The sequence below is a fragment of the Poecilia mexicana genome, unplaced genomic scaffold, assembly GCF_051168715.1.
Source record: "Poecilia mexicana isolate PSO_F unplaced genomic scaffold, ASM5116871v1 scaffold_8, whole genome shotgun sequence".
In the NCBI taxonomy this organism is placed as follows: Eukaryota; Metazoa; Chordata; class Actinopteri; order Cyprinodontiformes; family Poeciliidae; genus Poecilia; species Poecilia mexicana.
The window spans coordinates 7650334-7671219 of NW_028263377.1; the positions used below are offsets into that span (position 1 = coordinate 7650334).

At 41.2% G+C, this 20886-nt stretch overlaps 2 protein-coding genes across 4 annotated transcripts in view; one reads left to right on the forward strand and one right to left on the reverse strand.

The window, feature by feature from the left end:
- The first annotated feature begins 997 nt into the window (after positions 1–997).
- On the forward strand, positions 998–6253 carry emp1b (epithelial membrane protein 1b). The gene is made up of 5 exons (XM_015013729.2): positions 998–1154; positions 2588–2672; positions 4186–4291; positions 4870–5010; positions 5125–6253. Exons 2-5 carry the CDS (start codon positions 2598–2600, stop codon positions 5280–5282), a joined length of 480 nt encoding a protein of 159 aa, XP_014869215.2. The 5' UTR covers positions 998–1154; positions 2588–2597; the 3' UTR covers positions 5283–6253.
- Positions 6254–6628: 375 nt separating this feature from the next.
- The window catches only part of tcf20 (transcription factor 20), a 28130-nt gene continuing 13872 nt past the window's right edge, over positions 6629–20886 (reverse strand). For 2 of the 3 annotated variants that reach the window (XM_015013726.2, XM_015013725.2), the window contains exon 6: positions 16200–17748. Coding sequence is in view for 2 of the 3 variants with exons in the window: in XM_015013725.2 (XP_014869211.2) it covers positions 17732–17748 (17 nt within the window). In the remaining variant the exon portion in view is untranslated. Of the gene's footprint in view, positions 7396–8816; positions 8929–9017; positions 9183–9267; positions 9316–11806; positions 12117–16199; positions 17749–17893; positions 17901–20886 lie in introns of those variants that run through there. The other variant, XM_088008150.1, reaches the window with a different exon arrangement.

Consider the following 20886-nt stretch of genomic DNA (forward strand, 5'->3'; position numbering starts at 1 on the left):
AAAAGTGGTGCAAGAACTTACTGGTTGTACTTGGGCCGCCTTTTCATGCCAGTCACAAGAATGTCTGGTATCAAATGCTTTCAAAGTAGATATGACTCTAATAACTATATTGTGACATTAAACAGAAAGCAAGTGCTGGTAGCTGCTTATTGCCAAGTCCTGCTCTCTCAAAATACCCAGCTTAGATCTGGGAAACTCAACTGTGCTCCAGATGGATGTTTAGGGACAAATACTCGACAACAGCTCTAAAAAACACTGAGAAATCCCTCGTTATGCAGATGACAACACGCCTCCAGAGTACAAATGAGACACCAAATAAACTGTAGCCTCACCTTACTTCACAGCTCACCTTAAACTAAACAGTACAAAGTGTCTTAGAGGCAAATGACAATCTGTCACCGCGCTCATTTGGAGCACATCACTCCGCAATGAGAATTAAACGGTGACCATGAGTAATAACAATTGATGTCACAGCCGTGCGAAATGTCTCCCAACCTCCCCACCCTTTGCATTCCAGCGTGTTCCTCCTCAGTTTGCAATTAGGCAACGACTTGCTCCCGTTTGCCCCCAGCCCCGTTGCCACCAGCGACATGCCTTCGTCCTGAAACACCCTGGGAAAACACGACACACATCAGGAGGAAGAAGCTACACGGGTCATCGTTTACATGCCTAAATATACACGCGCATGTCGCCCGTGGCAACCACATTGTGATTATGCTTAGCTGGTTTGCAGTCTGTCGCCATGGCAGCGTGCGCCCAGTCAGAGTTTTAGGAGTTCCCCCCTAAGCATGGCCAGTGAGTCACCAGCGGCAATCATGAGAGTAAAATCAACATCTTCAGCTGATTGGCAAAGACATGAGAACGAGAGGGGGGAAAAAATGACTTGCTTGGGTTTGTGAGTGTGTGCGTGTGTGTGTGTGTGCATGTGTGTGTGAGAGAGAGTAGCATATGGGCAGAACAGACAGGAGAAGGAGGCAGAGATTGTGTGAAAGGCAAACAAGAGGCTTGTCTGGGTGTGGACGTAAAAGAGGGCTGGGTATAAGTGGGTGTGGGAGTTTGTTTCTTATGTTTGTGCATTTAGACTCGCAGCCTGGAATTAGGATCATTGACAGCAGGAGGAAAAGGACGTGGAAGAGACACGCAGCCGTCTAACAGTAAGTGAGAGTTTTATCCCCGGTGCTTCTCAGGGCCGAGGCAGAGTCCAGGAGGGTCAGAGAAACCACATTTGACTATGCTTTCTTCTAACGGTCTGCTTTGGATGCTTTAACTCAAATTCAGAGGAAGAAAGGTGCACACTCAGTTGTCCACCTTAACCTGAACCTGTTTTTAATTTTCCACTCTGCTACTCTTTCACCGTTGGTTTAACTTTCCAGGCATATTGGGACAAATTGAAATTTGGCTTGAAAATGTGGGTGAATTTAAACAATTTGAATTTCCAGCTTCGAAAATTGCAAATGAGATTTATTTATTTATTTTTTAATTTTCCGGGATGGGAAACTCAGCAATACATCGAGGCCAGACGTTAAAGTCTCTGCAGCAAAAGATTTGACAAGTTTGGCCTTTTTGAGTGAAAGTTGGAAGAACCGAATATTCCTCGATTAAACTTTCTGAAAATACACAGTTTAATTTTTTTTAATTTTTTTAAACTTATCTAGATTTTATAATCTGGTTAATTTCTCAAAAGAATATGTTTTTTTTTGTTTGTTTGTTTGTAGCTTCTCAGCGCTTAGGGTTGAGAAGGGAGCTAAAACAAAAAGTGAATCTCGTGGTTTCCCGCGGTGAAACGGAAGGCGGAAAAGTCGAAATGATGCCCCGAGCTCTGGTCACATGTCTGCCAGCTCGATGCCCCGTGCCTCCAGGAGGTTTTTCCTTTTTTTTTTTTTTTTTGCTTGGATGATGACACGGAACATGCCAGAATGTTTTCTTTTTTTTTTTTTTGGAGGGCCCAACCCTTGACCGCTCCTTTACCAAACCAGCACATTCCAAGAACCTCTGATGTCTCCCACCATATTTCACCCAAACGCGGCTCGTGTACACACGAGGCTCTTTACGAGCGACTAAAACTGTAATTACAGTTTTACAGTGAAAACATGAAGCAGTTTGTAAAATGGCTTCTGCGTTTTTTTTTTGTTTTTTGTTTTTTTTAAGGCAGGCAGGGCTGCATCGTGTGCCAGAGTGTGGAGGGATCAGCATCTTGGTGAGAGAACTGGGCGTGTACGCTACAGTTATTTCAGGGAGTGGCAGGTATCCTTCAAGCATTAGACAAGCCCATACTCATCTACCCACCAGGAACTCTTCCAGGCCCTCCCTGCCAACAATTTCTGTGTTTACTGACCCCCCTCCACCTCTCTCCCCAGCAGAATCACTTTTATAGACATAAACCTGAGTTTGGTTCATGAGAACCCATTGGCTCTCTCTCTCAAAAACCCAAATTAGAAATGGAGTACAAAGGCCCTGAGTGGTTGTAGCGCCTTTTGGTTTCAAGCCTTTTAGAGCGAGCAGGTTGACGTCCATGATGTTTTTGTTGTAGCTGCACGTTCAAAATTGTCAACTTCAAACCCCGTTTTCTTTCCGTTCGTCCCTGCAGGAAAGTCATCATGCTGGTTCTCATCGCTCTCTCGATTCTTCACATCGCAGCCATCATCCTGCTGCTGGTGGCCACCATTGACAATGTAAGTAAAGGCTCCGTGAAAACGCGTCACGCAGGTTTGCTCAGTTTTAGCTCGTCTTAAAGATTGCTCAAGAAGAGTGAAAAGGATAGCTTAGCAAAACGAAATGCATTTAATAGCTTACCTACAACGGAGAATTAGGTGCAAAGAGAAAAATATGATTTCAGGAACTGACTGTCTGACAAGACGACCCCGATTCCCGTGGCAGATGTCCAACCGTGACATCTGCCACGCTTCTCCTGAGCATCATGCTAAGACTGAAAGGAGGGTCTTTGTTTTGGGTTCTACTCTTCCAAAATGTGTTGTGCCAGCAGGGGGCGATAACGTTGCAATTAGCATAATCAAGCAGATGAGACAGATGTGTGTGTGGGGAGGGCGGTATAAAAGATGTTATATTATTGCTGTGAGGTTTTTTTTAACACAAAAAAGTGAGAAGCGAGTCTCTACATCATCACTTTCAATTGTTCTAGCAGATAATATACGTTTTGCTAAATATCCGGGTTAATATGAACATAGTCTTAAATCCAGATTTGGCTAAAGCTAAGCTAACAGCTTGTTCGAAGATGGGCGGGAACTGAAGTTGACTTCTAGCATCTCAAAACAACTTAAGTCAAAAACATTATACTAGTTCATGCTAAGGCTATTTTATCAATTTTTAAACCATCATAACATTTGGTTTGGCTGATCATTGACATTGAATAATTGACATAGGAAATAGAGGTTGGAGGCGGTGCACCACCTCTGATCTTCCTATATGAAACACAAACTAGCAATGCAAGATGTAAAGAGTTCCAGATTGAGTAACTAGTTAAAATAGAAGGTATTGCAAAACTAACATATTATTAATAATTTAAAACTAAATGTTCTCTCTGCTTACTATCAAACACACAATTTAAATATTCAGTTCTCGGTTTGTTTCTCACTGGAAAGCCATTGGTGGCGTACAATTTCTTTCCCCCATTTCCCATGTAAATCGAATTCTCTGAAACTAACCACCCAATGCAAACATGACCACCACGGTTTTAAAGGTTCATGAAATGACATCAGCATAAAATACTTTGAGATTTTAGTTGTGTTAAGTCGTGAACTTCAGTGACCAAGAGAGTAATCTACCGCAGGGAAGATATTGACAGCATGTGACCTAATCTAACAGACTTTCAGGTCCCTAAGTCTGATCACCTGAGTGTCGTCTCTCTAGACTTTCATTCCTCTCCTGTTAGCGTCTCACTCTTCCGTTCCAGGTCGCATACCCGTCATTTCTCCTGGTCACAGTAGATCACAGTTAGTTTAACAAGCCAACCTGCACACGCTGCTCAAGACACATTCAAATGTCTAAGATTTCTCTGAGCGCTGCGCTCCAAAGTGAGGAATGAGTAATGAGTAATACCTTGGTTATGCGCCATCCATCCTAAAAAGGCTTGACGTTTTCTCTTCGCTAAGGTTAACACATTCATGGAATAATGAAATGGACTGTGTGTCAAAGGATTTGATTTGATTTGTCTGCTCATCTCATCAGGCCTGGTGGGTAACTTCTAACCCACAAACGAGCACCGATGTGTGGGGGCGCTGGGTGTTGACAAACAACAAGTGGAACTTGACCGATCTCCCAAGCTATGAACAAGGTAAGCATCAACTGTCTTCCCAAAACACTGATGAATTTCACCTCGATTTCCAACCATGCATTATCACTTTGCTCACATCAGTTCACATACTGATTGTTAGCATAGGAAGCATGGATATTGCTTTTAAAACAGAGATATAATCGAAAGAAACATTTATCTTGTTTGAAAAAACACAAAACAAGAGCTCTAATTTGTTGGTGGATAATCATCAATTGATATAAACTTAAAAAAAAAAAAAAAAATATATATATATATATATATATATATATATATATATATATATATATATATATATATATATATATATATATATATGTGTGTGTGTGTGTGTGTGTGTGTGTGTGTGTGTGTGTGTGTGTGTGCGTGCGTGTGTGTGTGTGTGATTTGGGTCAAAAAAGGGAATCAACCTGAAAATTATATACGTTTCTGATAAATTAACTAATAAAAGTTTTTTTTCCCTCAAAAGTGAAGACTGGAATCTTATTTAGTATAAAAATAATTTGTTATGATGTCACACACGTCGCCTCCTTATTTGAGCCCTGACTGATGACTGTCGCTCTCTCTGGCTCCCCCTGCAGACTACCTCCAGGCAGTGCAGGCCACCACCGTGCTCGCCTGCATTTTCTCCATCATCGCCCTGTTCGTGTTTATCGCTGAGCTCTTCACCCTCCCGAAGGGAAGGAGGTTCACCATCTCTGGGGTCTTTCAAGTCCTCGCCTGTAAGTCACGCTTGCGAAAGAACGTTTCTGCACGCTTCCCGACGGGTCTAAATCGTCACCGTTCTTTTCTTTTTTTTCTCCTCTCCCCGTCCCCTCTCTCAAAATCCTCTTCAGGCCTGTTCATCATGATCGCAGCGTCCATCTACACGGACCGTTTCCACATCAACGAGAAGAGCATTGGTAACTACGGCCACAGCTTCATCCTGGCGTGGATCGCCTTCGGTTTGACGTTCATCTCCTCCATCGTTTACTTTGTGCTACGCAAGAAGTAGCATGGAATAAGTTGGACACTAGATCATACTCCACGTTTGTTTTGTTGTTTTTTTTTCTCTTTTTTTTGGAACAGATCCACTCTTTCAGCTACAATCCTGGTTTTTTTTTTGTGTTCATTAAAGTTAAGCTGCTAGTGTGAACACAACAGACCTGTGGATATTTTCACATACACTTAACGTTTGACCGAGTCTGTCTTCGACTAACGAAGCAGGAGTCGAACTCAGTCGTGTCTAAGTGTGTTTTCAGCCCAGAGTCGGGCTGGTTTTCTTCAGGGCATCTATGGATACAGTTTTTTTTTTTGTTTGTTTGTTTTTTTGTTTAAGCTGAACAGAGAAAATCCTTCAGGTTTACAATAAATTAAAACTTAATGATTAGTTTTTCGTCACTATTTTCAAAGAGATCATTAAGCTTTCGACTGGCGGCAGTATAACGACGATCAATCAATATTCAAGTGTGGTTATTTTTGTTTTATGTACTTTTACATTTATGAATATGTATGTTACAGTAGATTTAAAAAAAGGGTATTTTGTTATTTTCTTTGATGTTTTTGCATTATTTTATTGTTAGTTTATAAATTTTTTTCTATCTTCTCTAATAAAAAGACGTTCTCTTTTTAATGCTGAACTAATATGATGGAAATGCCTTCGATTAAATAATTCTCCTCTAAAAACATTATAGATATTGGAATAAGAGATATTTGTGATTAGGAGAGACTAAATACTCTGGAGTGAAGTTATCGGCGCCACAGATTCATGTCAATTTTAGAAAAATCCAAACTTTGTGCGGAAATGCCGTTAAAATCTTTCCACTAGCCGCGTTCCCACAAAGGGAACCGTTTGAGTAATGAAGCACGAGACATGATGTGTAAATAGGATTTCTTCCCAACAAAGCTCTGTGTGTCTGATGTTTATTTTTGCTACATGAATGATCATTACAGTGATTTTTGAAATAATAAAACTTTTCATTTTCACCCTGTGGTGACTCGTCATTTATTTTTTCCACCAGAGTTGCAGTAAATGGATGTCAACTGGTGTAGTTCAGTAATTTTGATTCAAAAGTGAAACAAACATACAGGATAGATGATACAGGAGCGATGGTTCACAACAAGATATTCATTTGAGTTTAAACAGAGATGAGGTCATTCATTCTGTGGATAACTGCGGGACAGCAACGACAGTAACAGAAAAGTTATTTCCGAGATGTTTTCCTTTTAAATCAAAGTTGTAATAGAAGTAGACAGTTACATTTTGCAGTTTTATTGTACTTCATAACTGTATGCTTATTGCAAATAAATGATGTTTAAATTTTTGATCAATATTTAAACAAAGAGACCAAACATACTTTCACATGGACTCTAAAGGGTTGAAGGAACAGCAGCTGATTTAATTCAGGTTCGCTGTTTCGGACTTTTTTCTTCCACTCAATTTTCCATCCTAATCCTTGGACAGAGTGCTCCGTGAACAGAAAGGTTGTTGTTGAGTTAGTGACCGTCTGCTGGTCAACTCAGTAGTCTTCAACCAAAACCTAACCTACCATCCTTGTAGTCATTTTTGACCAAAAGTGATGATAAGTGACGATATGCGTTTCACTTTTTGAACAAATTCACTGAAATAAATTCCCTTTTTGACAATATTCTGAGATGCGCCTGTGAGAGTTCAAAGCGGGCTGTAATCCTCGTCCCGATCGAAGGGATGCTCCTTGCATCGCGGGAGCATCATGTGAACGGAGATGGAGGGCGAGAGAGACGGGGAGGACAGGGAGAGGCGGTGGAACGGGGACGCGGGTGCCGGGTGGGGCGGGGGAGGAGGGAAGGAGTCCGAGTGGGTCAGGGGAAGCGAGTGGGAGTGGGTGAGTCTCGGCGAAGCGGGCGGCGGAGGCTCATAGTAGGGAGACAGATGGGAGATCATGGGGGCAGGCAGAGGGGCGGACAGGGTGACGGGCAGGTTTGGGGGGGTGTAGTAGGGAGCGGGTGGCAGGAGGCCCATGAAGTTAAAGCTGCAGGGGTTGAGGCTGGAGCTACTCCTGGGCCCCACCATCAGGACCTTCTTGGTGTAGTTGTTCAGGGTGGAGACACCCGCCGCCATGCACACGGTGAAGGCTAGCCACACCAAACTGACAGAGACAAGAACAAGAGGCACGCTGTTCATGACGATTTCTGAATCAGACTTAAATGTGCGAGCAAAAACAGCTACATCACTGCAGGATTTTTCTCTTTTGTTCTTTTAATTGATTGCATGTGTTTGTAGAAATATGGTTTGGTTTATTTGTTGTTCGGCGACCAGGGCAATCATTGGTAAACGCCAAAAGTGATGGAAGGAGTCCTTTAGGGCTTGCTTGTTTGTAGGGAGATCTGAAATAACAGGCAGGTACCAAGTGACTCAAAACCCCAACCCCAACCCTACCCGAACCCCAAACCTTCCCCTCACACCCCACTAAAAACTGGGGTGTGAGAGGAATTCAGGGAGGCTATGGAGTTGGAGTCACTTGTCCCAAGACAAGTGACTCCAACGGGACACAGGATGTGCTTAGTTTGGGAACCTTGACTCCTCAGATTGTTTACTGCTAGAACAAGTAAATTCAAATATCCTTAATCTGTTCACCATGGACTAGACATGGTCATGGGAGCAGGGAAGAAGTAAATGCATCACCTTTGCAGAGGTTGTTTCAATAGTTAAATAGCTCCCCAAGGACAGTGTGTGGATGACTTCTGTCCTGGGGAGCTGAAGGTTATGGATACCATGGTATTATCATTGCTGGCCATGGAGGACTGGAACCAAACTGCCCCCCTCTGGATAGGGGCTCAATCACTGCCTCAAGCAAAACAGTCCAAGTATCAAAAGCTCACAAGTGATGGTTGGCCTCATTTGGGGTAACGTTCCTCTGGACCAAAAATATTCCATTTAGGTGGTTTGGATGTCTATTTGAGATGTTTATCATTGGAGAATTTTAAGTTATGTCTTTCTGAAAGGAGAAACCCAAACTAGCTGGAGGAACTTGATATACCTTCTGGCCAGAGAACAATTCAATCCTCCTAAACTGGAGAGTGATGGGAGAGAGATAGTAGCTTCTCCTAATAGGCCTGCTAGCTAGCTAGCTAGAGAGTGATGGGTACGGGATATATAGTAGGTTCTCCTTGTAGACCTGTTAAATAGCTAGCTAGATAGCTTGTGGGACTCCTGCTAGCTAACTAGCTAGTTACTCAACTAGCTAGTTACTTAACTAGCTAGATAGGTGTGGTCAGGAAAATTGAGGTAAGTCTTGGATTCAATGGGACACATTTACCCTTCCTATACACACTGGAAGGGTAGCAAGTGAAATTTAAGAGCAGAAAATACTTTATATATATATATATATATATATATATATATATATATATATATATATATATATATATATATATATAAATTAATTGAAACAGAAGTGACCCATTTCAATATTTGGAATAGTAAGTATACCTGCAGCTTTGATAAGGCGTTCAGTGTTTCTGCGCCTTTAAAATGTTCCGATAAAACAGAAAGGTCCAACAAACTCACTAGAACGCCCAGGAGTAGCCGTAGCTGTGAGGTTTAAAGTCTTCTGGTCCCATTGAAACCGTGGTCTGAAACACCTGCATGAACATCATGTGACCCACCATCCCAAGAAGACCTGCAGCGCACGAAACACCCCCAGAAAAATCAATGTTTTCATTTAAAACCAGCAACCCAAATATAGATCTGAGGTGGCAACAGCTGTACCTCCCAGGACCGTGAAGACAGCTGCAAAGGCGTTGAGCATCTGGCCCCAGCGCAGCGTGGAGGGAAACCAGGCCGCGATGCACAGCTGGGCGGACAGCAGCAGGCAGCTGACCAGCAGCAAGCCGACGTACATGAACTCCAGCGTGAGACACAGCCAAATCATTGCTGCAGAGGAAGAAACGGAGGCTCAGAGCTAAAAGAACAAACACGGATGTCAAACAATCATCCAGCAGGAGGAGGGAGAATTTACCTTCCTCTGATTCAGGAGTCAAACTGTAAAACCATCGACATTTCTCTTCTACAAAGACAAAAAAAAGGGGGTTATAAAATAAACTCACAAATCTGTATGGACAGAAAACATGATAAACATCCAAAGTCCTTACATTAAACACCAAGAATTACATCAGAAACCTTCTTTTTTTTTTCTTCTAGAGGAAACCCCAAGTTTAATTAAACACATCCATCAACTATTATGTGGCAAGACCGTTTGCATAAAGCGCTTCTAATGCTGGGCATAACCTGATGGGGGATTATGGGATTTGTTTGGCGTAAATCTGCCAGGATGGCAGCGGAAAGAAAAATATTAGCTGCACCAAAAGCTGAAACACAGGCTAGTGGGGATTTTTTTTTGCCCCAATGATGTTAAAAATAATAATTTAAATAGAGGAAATTTCTCCAAGAAAGAAAGCAATTATTCCTCTCAGAAGAATCTTGATTGGCTCCAGCAGCAGCAGCAGCAGCAGCAGCATCGTCCCATCTCAGTTTTTAGTTAAGCTTCTTTGCGGCTTGATTGCCAAACTGTTTAAATGATAGCTCCAATAATCTGCCTCCGAACTCATAAAAGGATGAGTCTTAAAGAAACAGGTGCGACCAGGGACAGCAGGAGAAAATCAAGACTGCATCATCAACATGTACAGTCGGAAAAATAGAACGGGCGCCATCTTGTGCTGTCAGACGTCTTTTCTGACTCTGCAGACTTAATAAAGTCGTCATACACTTTGATTTTTTTCTAATTTCAAACACAAACTTCTACATAATTTATGTGTCAAAGCAACATAAGGTAGTTCTGATTTGAAGTGGAGAAAAAACAACATTAGAGACATTGTTAATATCCAATTCAAAACAACCAATTGCCTCTAATCAATAAAAAAGTATAACTGAGTCTGCTCTGATTGGTGGTTTTCGACTGGGAGCATTTCGTCATATGACAATCGTGGCATTGGGAGGAGACAGAAATGCTCAGTGTTTTCACAGATTATCTGTCTTGTGTCACGAAACTGACAGTTTCAGCAAATACTAAACTTTTTGACCTGCATTCAAGCTGTTTAAAGCTAACGCCACACATACCCCTGAACTAGCCAAGAAAACCTTAGAACTATGCGTTACTTCCTGTTGAGCTACTGAATCCCGGACGTACACTTTAGTTTTTGCATTTGAACTTCTTGTCCTTCTGTTCTAAAGAGGTGAGCAGCTGCGCCGAAGAGGCCGACGGTTCAACTCCCTACGTCGTTCTTGCTCGGTTCGTCTAATCAGCTGCAAACGAGACGATGATAACTCGGCCCATGTTTGTGAATCCTGTTAACCTTTCGCCTCCCTGGCTTTTAATCCATAATTGAGTCGTGCTGTTGAAGTCTAAATCTCTGTGAGCAGAACTCGCCATGGTGATAATCCTCTTTGGGCCGAGCACACAGGCTCACAGTCACACATCTACATGAGAGCCAAGGCTCATCCAAACTACTGCTCTGTGTCCTGCTTCATAGTGGGACCAGTAGTGGTTTTGCTACATGAAGTCCAATTAGCATTTCCAGTAAACAGCATGTTATTGCAATCCCTCATGATGAGATTGTTTTAATATTTTAAGCGTCACATGTAAAAATGGATTAGCATCTTTAGATTTCCTCAGAAATCCCTTGTTCTTTCATTTATTAATTTTTTTCAACCTATGTAATCCCTGTCAGAGTTGCTAGTGACATGTTCAGGCTTTTGCATCAACTAACAAGAAAAACAACATCCAGCCATTGATTTCCTACACAATTCAATTCTAACTTCTCATCTGTTTTTCTCCAATTGAACTCGATTTCTTTGGTAGAATTTCAATGGGGCCAATCAGCGAACAGAAGGAGAGGATGTGAAAGACGACATTGATTTTCGGTAGATATTAACCAAGTCGTTCAGGCCATCTTGGCAACCCTTCCAAAGAACTGAGTTAACATTAACAGCCTTCGGTTCCCCACTTCTCTCTTTGCTTGGGAGGATGGTTGTTCACAATGCAGACAATTTCCTGTAAGCTTCTTAGCATTAAACTGGCTCATTACATATGCTACGGGCAAACGTTGGAAATTGGGTAAAATTTAAACCCTCAACAGAGTCCACGCTCTCAGGAAACAACCCTCTAGCAAAGGGTAGAAGTTTTCTGGGGTTTTTTTTTACCCATAAATAACATTTCATTTTCAGGGTATAAGAGTAAAGTGGACTATATTCTTGCACATATCATGCCATCTGATGTAGGTGACATAGATGTTTCTCCAAAACAGACAAGCTCGAGAGTCATGTTGTATTCAGCTGGTTCAGACGTCTGACTCGTCTGCTTTAAATGCTCCACAGACAGCGAGAGGCTGGTGGAGACCTCTCTGTGACCTCTCTGTGTTCTGGCGATTTCTGCTGCTGGAACTAGCCAGTCCTCTTTAGGACTTTACTTTTGACTCTGCAGAGAACATCGTCTCTTCATTATATTTACTTCTTTTTTTTTTCCCTCTAGGGTCAACCGACTAAAACCCTCGCTCTCTCACCCCATTCGTCCACGTAGATGTTCTCCTCGCAGATGATGAACAGGCCGGTGTGGAAGTATGGGAAGACGAAGCGGTCGTCACCCGTCTCCCAGAAGAACTGGATGTTGGAGGTGTTGGACACGCCTGGCACAGGGATGCACCGCTTGAACTTGGTGGCCGTGCAGAGAGGCTTGGGTACCTTCTGCCGGCCCGTGCACCAGAAGGAGGAGGTGAGGGCCACGGTGCTCAGCAGGAGGGACACCACTGTCTGGAAGAAGGACAGGGAAGGGGAGCGCACTCTCTTGAGGAAGGCCATCATAGGAGGAGGAGGCTGGCGGAGGAAAACGAGGGTTAAAATACAGACATCTGATCCTTTTTACTGGTCTTTGTTGAGATGACATGCACTTTAATCTCCAAGGAGATGCAACAGATGGGTGCATATGGAGTTTGTGTAATAAACTCCTAAAACTTCTGTGTGTTTTGTTGTGATTTTTATGTGACAGACCAACACAAAATGGAGGACAGGGAAGGAGAAAAGCTGAAGGTTCACCTTTGACCCTGAACAGCCAGGACTAAAGTGGAAGATAGTGAGCGATTTTCTCAGCTGTATTTCATTTTATCTGTTGAGCATGAACTATTATCTAAATGTAGACACAGAAAAAAAAGAAACTGTTTTGCTTTTTTTTTTAATGTTGCAAAAGTGTGAGAATCTCGTTATGTTTCGACTACAATGAGCTACAGGTTTCCCTTTCTACAAAAGTCTAACATTGTTTCTTTCAAATATTACATTTACTAAATAAGTCATGTTCATACTAAAATGATTTCCGCCTTTTAATGATAAAAAAAAAAAAATTGAAATAATTACTTCTTCCACCACGGATTTGGATCAAAGCATGTCCATGTGTCTGAACGGCTCAGTGAGACTCCAGCCCTACGTCCCACTGAGAACCTGTGGCAAGACATGAAAACTGATATTCATCCCAATCTGGGTTTGAATTATTTAACAAAAATAAAGTAAAATAAAGTAAAAATCACTCTCGAGACGTCTGTAACCTCTCTAGACCAATCATTGCGGCTGTAACTATGGCTAAAAATTAAAAATCACAAGATATAAAAAAAGTGAAGGTAATAAATACGTATTTAATACCGTATTAATATTTTTCGCCTCTAAGTTGCAAACTGCCTGCTTTAAAATAAAGTAAGACACATAAAATGTAAACATTCTGGTAAGAAAAATGTATTTGTTCCCTTTAATGGAAAAGTTTCATCACTTTTGAAAAAAAATTTTTAATTGAATCTAAAAGTGTAATTCCTATAACAGGTATTGATAAAAGTGGCTATTTTGTTTTGAAGCGTCTTGTATCTTTTGTGGCTCGTCACTTTCTTTAGCTGGAGCGAAGACAAAACCCGATCTTAGTGCTGTAAAGGTCGCTGACCTCTGGTAGAGGAAAACCCAAAATAATTAAAGAGACAGTAGCTGGTCTTCAAAGTACTGATTCAGAGGCCTGAACAAAACTACACATCACACTGTCAAGACTTTTTAATTTTTTTGTCTTTTTGCTGATAAAAAAAAAAAAAAAAAAACCTTCAAACAATGGATCATTTTTAGCCCCTCTTCCCAACGTTGGGCTGTTTGTGTTGGTCGGTCACAAAAAGTCCCAATAAAATTCGCAGATGTTGCGAAGGGCTACGAATGAATTTTTACAAAACGCTGATCGTTACCAACTTTTGCAGACAGACAGAAACTCACACAGCCCTGATGAAGGCGTACTATATTAACTGGAGAGGAAATCTGCCATCGCCATGGAAACCGTCCAGGAGACGGGACGCGACGCACCCGAGCGCTCCAAGTCCAACTGTGTGCTGGAGACAAAGGAAGGATTCTCACCTGCTGTGCGTCTTCCCTCAGCCTCCGCTTGGAGTGAAAAAGTGGAAAAGAAGTGACGGCCCCCCACTCCCACTCCGCTCCACTGATGACGGGAGGATTTTGGTCGCCACGGTGACCTCTACGGGGGTGTGTGACTGTCACTCCGACACAAGCAGGAGCGTATCTCTCAATCACACACACACACACTCGCCTTTAATCCAGCCGTATAAATAAATCCAAAACAGACAGCTCAGGTCCATCTGTTTCAATTTCATTCCTAGACTCATTTTGATCCATTTCATTCCCTTCCTCCATTCCATCCCCCAATCTCCAGCCAAGGCTTTTCAGCCTACACCAGCCATGTTGGTTTGATTTAACCTCGACACACTGACCAAAGCTACACACACACACAAATACACACACACAACTTTAAATTTGGAGATAAACTGTATACTGAAGAGCAGTAGGACCTTTGGAGAGAGAAGTCTTAGTAGTGATACTGACAAACAGCATCAATACGAAATTCATTTATTAAGACCTGATAGGTGCAAAGCTCTGAACTGTATGTACTGTTCCATTAAATAGTGTTTGTTCCCCCTGAGTTTCTGTTTTATATTGTTTTTTTGTTACATTTTAACATTCCAGACTAACCGCCACAAAACTCTGATGTCTCGAGATTAATCTGTGAAATTTTCTAGAAAAATTTCTGAGCTTGGAAAGTAGAAATTTCGCTAGAAAAAAACTCAGTTTTGAGAAAACTCAATTAGTCGAAGATTTTTGAAACTCATAAATTTCCAAGTTTTTCCTAGAAAATGTAAGAAATTAACCTCTTAATTTGAGCTTTTCTTTTGGCAGAAATGCATTCCCCCCCCCCATCTGCAATGGCTCTAATATGCTGTTGTAAATATCAAAGAACCTGTATGAATTGAAATAACTATGTATTAAGGCAGCGGCGTCCAAAGTGCGGCCCGGGTAGCTTTTTGCGGACCCTGGATGAATTTGTGTGGCCCTGGACCACAGCTCTAGAGTGAGGCCAATATGACGTCTCACTTTGTTCCAGATAAATGCAGAAAAGTTTGACAAAAGTCTGTGTGCTTTGGTCAAGTGAGGTCAAGGTTCATGATCATTCTGGTAGAGGATCTGTGAATCTGTGGCCATGTTTTTCTTCAAATGGCTTATGAAACTTTAATAGAGAGCGTGGCATCCCCAACTCCTTGAAAAATGAGATTTCCATCAGAAATCAGATGGATTCTACTAAGAATACAGAGTCGTGTCTCTGGGTCTTCAGAAGAGCAGTGATCTAAAACACGTACCAAAGTAAAATATTACTTACATAAATATTCAGGCACCTGTCCTCCCAGTTCTTACGTTGTCTGTCTTTGTCATTTGGATTGGCTGTCCTGAAACGAATTTCAGGCCGATTCTGATAACCGGTACGTATTACTTTATCAATCAAATCAAAGCAGTTTTTATCTGTACTCAATCAGTGCCTCCAGTTTTTGTGACTCCCAAATTACGGAAATTCGTGCAAGAATCGACAGATCCCTGCACTTTTTCACGCTGACGCAAAATTATGAGAATATTTCTTTCTTCTACAAGTTATAGTCCGCGATTGATACGGAGAAGCAAAAGGTCACATTTACCGCCACAAAAGCGCGAATATCACAAAATTCCTTGCAAATATTTCTTAACTAGCGCCACAAAGAAAAAAAAACAATTGCTAATCCTGGAGCGAGCGATTGATGTGAAAAGATGGAGAATATTTAATGTTAAGAAGTACTTATCGAATGCAGAGACAGCTATTTATTATAGTTTTATCAGTTTTTTAAACGGGTTTTATTGATACATTCTGGCACAACCGGCCCTTTGACTACATTCATGATTTTGAAATTGGCCTAAAATGAAAACAAGTTTGAGACCTTCGATCTAAAACAAATCAATAAAGAAGAAGGTTCAGTGGTCCGCTGTGTGACCTGATAAAAGGTTACAGAAGACCTGAGGCTGCTCAACTCAGTACAAAGTATTAACTAACTAATCTAACTAATCTACTTAGTTAATACTAGATTAGCTGTATTAATTAACTACACGTTTTATGTAAAACCTGTTAAAACAGGTTTTGTAGTAACAAAACAGCAACAAAAAAACAGGAAAACACGGCTTTTCTGCTGCATCTGCCGTGTCGTCCTCGTAGTATTGTTTACGGATTATTTGCATCATCCTGCCAGTTTGGGAAACAATCACAGTGAGCGTTAAACTTAAGCCCCGTCACGGTTTCTCAAGCCCTATGATTGTTTTCTTTCTTTGAATAAATCTGTCAGTGCAGGGCTGTTTAATTATTGCCTGAAACCTTTGGTGAATGCCCATCCTAGGCCTGCCGCAACAGGTTTTGGACTCAATGGTGCGCTTGTCAGATCTTCTATGAAGGGTGTAACCGTGTGAAACAGACCCTCCCTGTCAGCTGGAAACATTGAAAGACATGAAGGGGAAATGGAAAATAAAGAGAGAGAAAAAAACAGCACAAATCTGATGAAGAAGGCTGAAACAAAGTTGAAGCATTTTTAAGTGTATTCATAATTCATATACATATTGACAGGTTTCTAATACAGCATGGTTTTGATAGTGTAACTGTCTTTCAGTATGACCTTTTTTTCGTTTGATTTGTACAAGAATAACAATAAAAAGTAATAAAGACAACACCATGTATGACTCACTTTGAAATCTGATGGCAATGGATTTTGCATCTTCCGGCTTCATTTGCCGCTGCTTCACTCAAGTGGGAGACCTCTCTCCAAAGTACTTGGTTCAGGCTCACTTTGACCGGGACAGAAACGCTCGGTTGGTCGGTCACGTGGCAACGCGCGTCCAAACACTTCAGGTCCGTCTCGACTTTGAACGTTTCGCCAGCGTACGAGGAAAAAGCTCCCTGTTTGTCCTTCATGCGTCCTCCCGGTTAGAGACGGCAAACAAGCCTCAGTCCATAGTGTCATCTCGTCCTCTTACAAGTCTCTCTCTCTCTCTCTTTGCACATTATGAACGTTTTGTTCTTGAAAAATAAGACTGTCCATCTGATTTTTTTTCTCTTTTTAATGAATACTATCTGTACCGTAAAAACCCCTGTGATGAAAAATAAGAACACTTTTCAAAAAGGACCAAAAAAATGGAATCAAAGACCCAGATATCGGCATTTTCCCCACCACCCACCCCGTCCCGTCCCACGCGCGCGCACACATCACTCGCTCATTCACAACTTGTTTTTTTTTTTTTTGTTTTGTTTTTTTCTTAAAGGCAACAGATGTCCATTCTCCAAGGCAATAATGTCTTTGTGGCAAACTTGACCCTGACATTCCAGACATCAGACGCTCCGGCTCTTTCCTTCTCCAGGAAAAGCGACAGAAAAGTATAAAAAAATAAAAAATTCCAACTCAGACGTTGATTGAATATAAAGCGGTGTACATCCATTTAGTTGTCATAAGTAAATACTGATGAGGATAAAAAATAATGAGGATTAAAGTAATAACTGCGATCATCCTAATACCATAACATAAAAAACACTAAACTGGGTAAAATGACACCAACTCTCCCAGATCATCCTTTTCTTTTTTGTTTTTGTTTGTTTCTTTGGGTTTCGACACCCAACTTGCTCCCGCTACATCTCGTCAAAGCAAACGAAAAGATAAAAAGGTAAATGATGATGCAGAAAATGATAAGCAAGAGTTTAACACTTTAGGTTGTCTGGAAAAATCAAAGCGAGCCTAGAGAAGAAGCTTGTCTCTTTTTGTTCTTTACAGCGAAATCTCTCCGTCGGTCTCGACGCCTCATTTCGTCCCCGCTTCCATCACTGTCGTTTGTTGTTTTTTTGTTTTTTTTACCATTGTGTTTTTGTTTTTTTCTCAGCTAAGTTCCTCTGTGTTGTTTCTGCTTTTGAGTAAAGAGCGATGATTCTGGTAAAAATGGTTTGTTTTCTCCGTTGTCCTGTAAATGTTAAGTAATGCTGATTCAGCTTGAGAAATTGTACATTCCCTTTAGTCGTTCTCCTCGACGAATCCCAGTCTGTTCTCTTCACATTTCCCCCCGGTGTCCTACTGTCCGAGGTACCCTGCGAGGAGAAACAATAATTGTCAATCGCAATGTTTCTACACAGCGCCCTCCAATGTCACCATGCTACAAAAACAAATCTGAAGTTTGTGGAATTAGAACCATCGCTCTTAGGACGGAAAATAACAATAATGATAAAATAAAACTTGATTTCTACTTCATTCAGAAAGAAAAAGTTAGCAGTTTATTACAGAAAAAGGAAAACAAGCCTTTAACAGCTGGTAAGTCCTGACATCTGATCTCGAGACAGACAGATGAAAGCTCTAAGTAGAGTGTAAAAAGAAAATATCTCAACTGTTTTACCCAGAATTTACTTTTTTTTGTAGGTTGTGGATGGGGAGCAAATAGAAAAAAAAATAAAAGGTTGGGAAACACTTGTTTAGATCAAAGAAAACTCAGGTTGATGTTAAAAGTGCAACAGTTAAAATCTACTCCTGAATCCAACCTGGACCCGCGGCAAGACTTTAAAAGAAAATCGGTCTTCGTTAGATGTTTTCCACTGAGCCTAAGTGAGCTTGAGATCTACAAAGGAGGGAATAGGCAAACGTTTCCATCTTTAGAAAGCTGAGCAATACAAACGACTGCCTTGAGGGAGCTGAATGCTGATGCTCACCAAAAACTACGTGAGCCCTTTCCCTTCCAGTTCACAAATATGCACCACTCTCTGTTGCTCTGTCACCTTTAATCAGAAATCATTAAGGTTTGTGGCTGTTGTATGATGCGAAAACATTCAAGAGAGGAATGAACACTTTAAACTTTCAGAGGTAAAACTGAAAGAAACGGAAAGGGATACGGCCCGATGACAAAGCCTGAGCTGTACGTTGGCTTCATAAAACTTACATAAACAGACAGAAATGTGAGCTGTACTGTATGTGGATTGGTTGCCATGGAGACTGGTTGGTTTGAATGTGAGGGGGAGGAAGTGACAGCGAGCGACAGGAGTACCGCTACGAAGGTGAGGAGGATAAATAAGAGTGTGGCTCGTGCAGCGATGAGCTAAATGACATCGTTTAGCTCATTGCTTTTTTCACTTCTGATACCAATACAGACATCTGAGGTTCAGTATCGGCTGAAACCCAATCCGATACAGAAAAACAGTGCTGAATTTACAAAAAAACAACAAACAAACAAAAAGAAAAACAACGTATTTTCCTTTTTAATCACAGACAGAGATGTCCTGAATCTACTAATTTATTTGGTAACTCTGCACCAGTGCAGCACATTGAAATAGACCAATTGCTCCATGAGTTTGGTCAAACATGTAAAAACAAAAGAACTTTAATTTGCTCAGTCAGTCCAATTAGGAGCAGAGCGACCAATGTGAAATTAATAAAGAACAGGCTAACTACCTTGGTCAAACATTCAAACAATAAACTGCAACAAACCTTCTTTCAAATGGTTCAGAAAGTGCAATTAGGAATAGTAAATATAACGTAAAATAAATAAAGCATGATGTCGCTCAGAGCACAAAGCGTTCGATAGATTTACCCTTGTGGATCTGGCACATTGTCACCAATACTCAATCTAGAATGTGTTTAAATATCGGCCCGATAACAACAGTGCTCAGTGCACCTCCGGTATGAACCAGTCTAAGATAATGAAAAAAATCAGCAATAATGAGGAAATACTAACATATTTATTGGCACCCTGGAAAAAGATGTCTTTGAAGCCTTGAAAGAAAAAATCTCTCTCTTTTTTCCAACAAATATGGAAGCATGCTGTGTGCTTTAACCCCGTGACGTGTGAAAATGTACGATTTTATGACAAGTTTCACTCGGATCATGTTTCCCGGCCCGTTGAAGAGAAACAGGACAACGTCAGAGATCTTCCACCATGCTCAACACTAGGCATGAAGGGATTTCCATATTTTTGGATCGTTTGGATTGTTTATTAAAAAGCTCAATTTTAGTCTCATCTTACCAAACCACAGAGTTCCACTCGAACTCCCCATGTTTATGTTTGTGACGGAAAAGGATTTTTCCTCGCAACACTCATTTTGGTATTTAGATATCATCTGATCGTTGCTATGGAGATGTGGTGACTCCAAGATGCCAAGATGCAGTTCAGAAGCGAGCTTTGGAGGTTTCTTTTACTTCTGTACATTCCTCACTCTGCATGGCGGCGAGACAAACATCCAAGTGGTCGCTGGTTAAAGAAATGAGTCTCTGTTTCACGTCATGTCTGTACCTCAGAGCAACAGGAAGTCATGGGTTCCTAATCAGAAGTTACATGATTTTAAACGGATTTTTAGGCATAACAAATCTGCGGTACAAATATTTCTTAACTTTGGGTTTTCTTACCCATAGGACGAAAGTAAAGGTTGGATGAAAACAGTTTGTTTTTTTTCAGACTGAGGAAGGTGATTCTTTTTAATTTTCCAAGTTTCAGGAAGAATAATCGTTTCCTCGGGTTTCTGTCTCTCTGTCACCCACGCAGATGGCCCTACTGTGGCTGTCACAAAGGCTAGTTAACCGTCTAAGGTCGTGGTTCTGCACACAAACTCACAAACTCTAACTAAACACACTTTTAGTCCAAAAAACTCACCGAAAACGTTCCTAGTAAAACCCAAACGTCACTGCGCTCCGTTCTCTTCCCGTTTCCAAAACTCTCTCCAGAGCCTCTCTCTCACCACGTCTCTCACTCTACCATGCCAGCATTCTGACAAAAACTTTTCCATTGGTTGTTTTAGAAACGTGCTGCATTTGGTGAAATCGAAAAAAATGGGTGTCATGTTGCATTCAAGCACTTCCTGGTCACAAGACGTTCACCGAATGAGCAGCAAATGCGAAAAATGCGCACATGATCATGGCGAACATGATTGATCATAAATTTGATTTCATTTGGAAGTAAATAAAAATCAAAGATACTATAAAAACACTGCTTTTATAAAGTTTAAAGTCCATGCTGTCCACCCGAGGTGAAATGAACATTCAGCATGCTGCCATTTTTGTTACAGTAGCCTTTTGAATGCGTCACGCCCGCCCCAGCGAGCTGGGCTAAGCTGCGCTTTTAAGTAAATCATGCAAAAATCTGAGAAAACAGAGAATTTATCATTTTAAATACAACTTATTGGAGATGACTAACTTTCTGTTTGTGCTTAGATCTGAGCCACGATCTGTATCTGCAAAAAATTAAAAAT

What these genes read in the sequence shown, in the direction of transcription:
- emp1b (XM_015013729.2), top strand. Translation starts at nt 2,598, where the DNA reads ATGCTGGTTCTCATCGCTCTCTCGATTCTTCACATCGCAGCCATCATC. An exon ending in TGGTGGCCACCATTGACAAT is followed by an intron (nt 2,673 to 4,185) that starts GTAAGTAAAGGC and finishes TCATCTCATCAG; the next exon opens with GCCTGGTGGGTAACTTCTAA. An exon ending in GGTCTTTCAAGTCCTCGCCT is followed by an intron (nt 5,011 to 5,124) that starts GTAAGTCACGCT and finishes AATCCTCTTCAG; the next exon opens with GCCTGTTCATCATGATCGCA.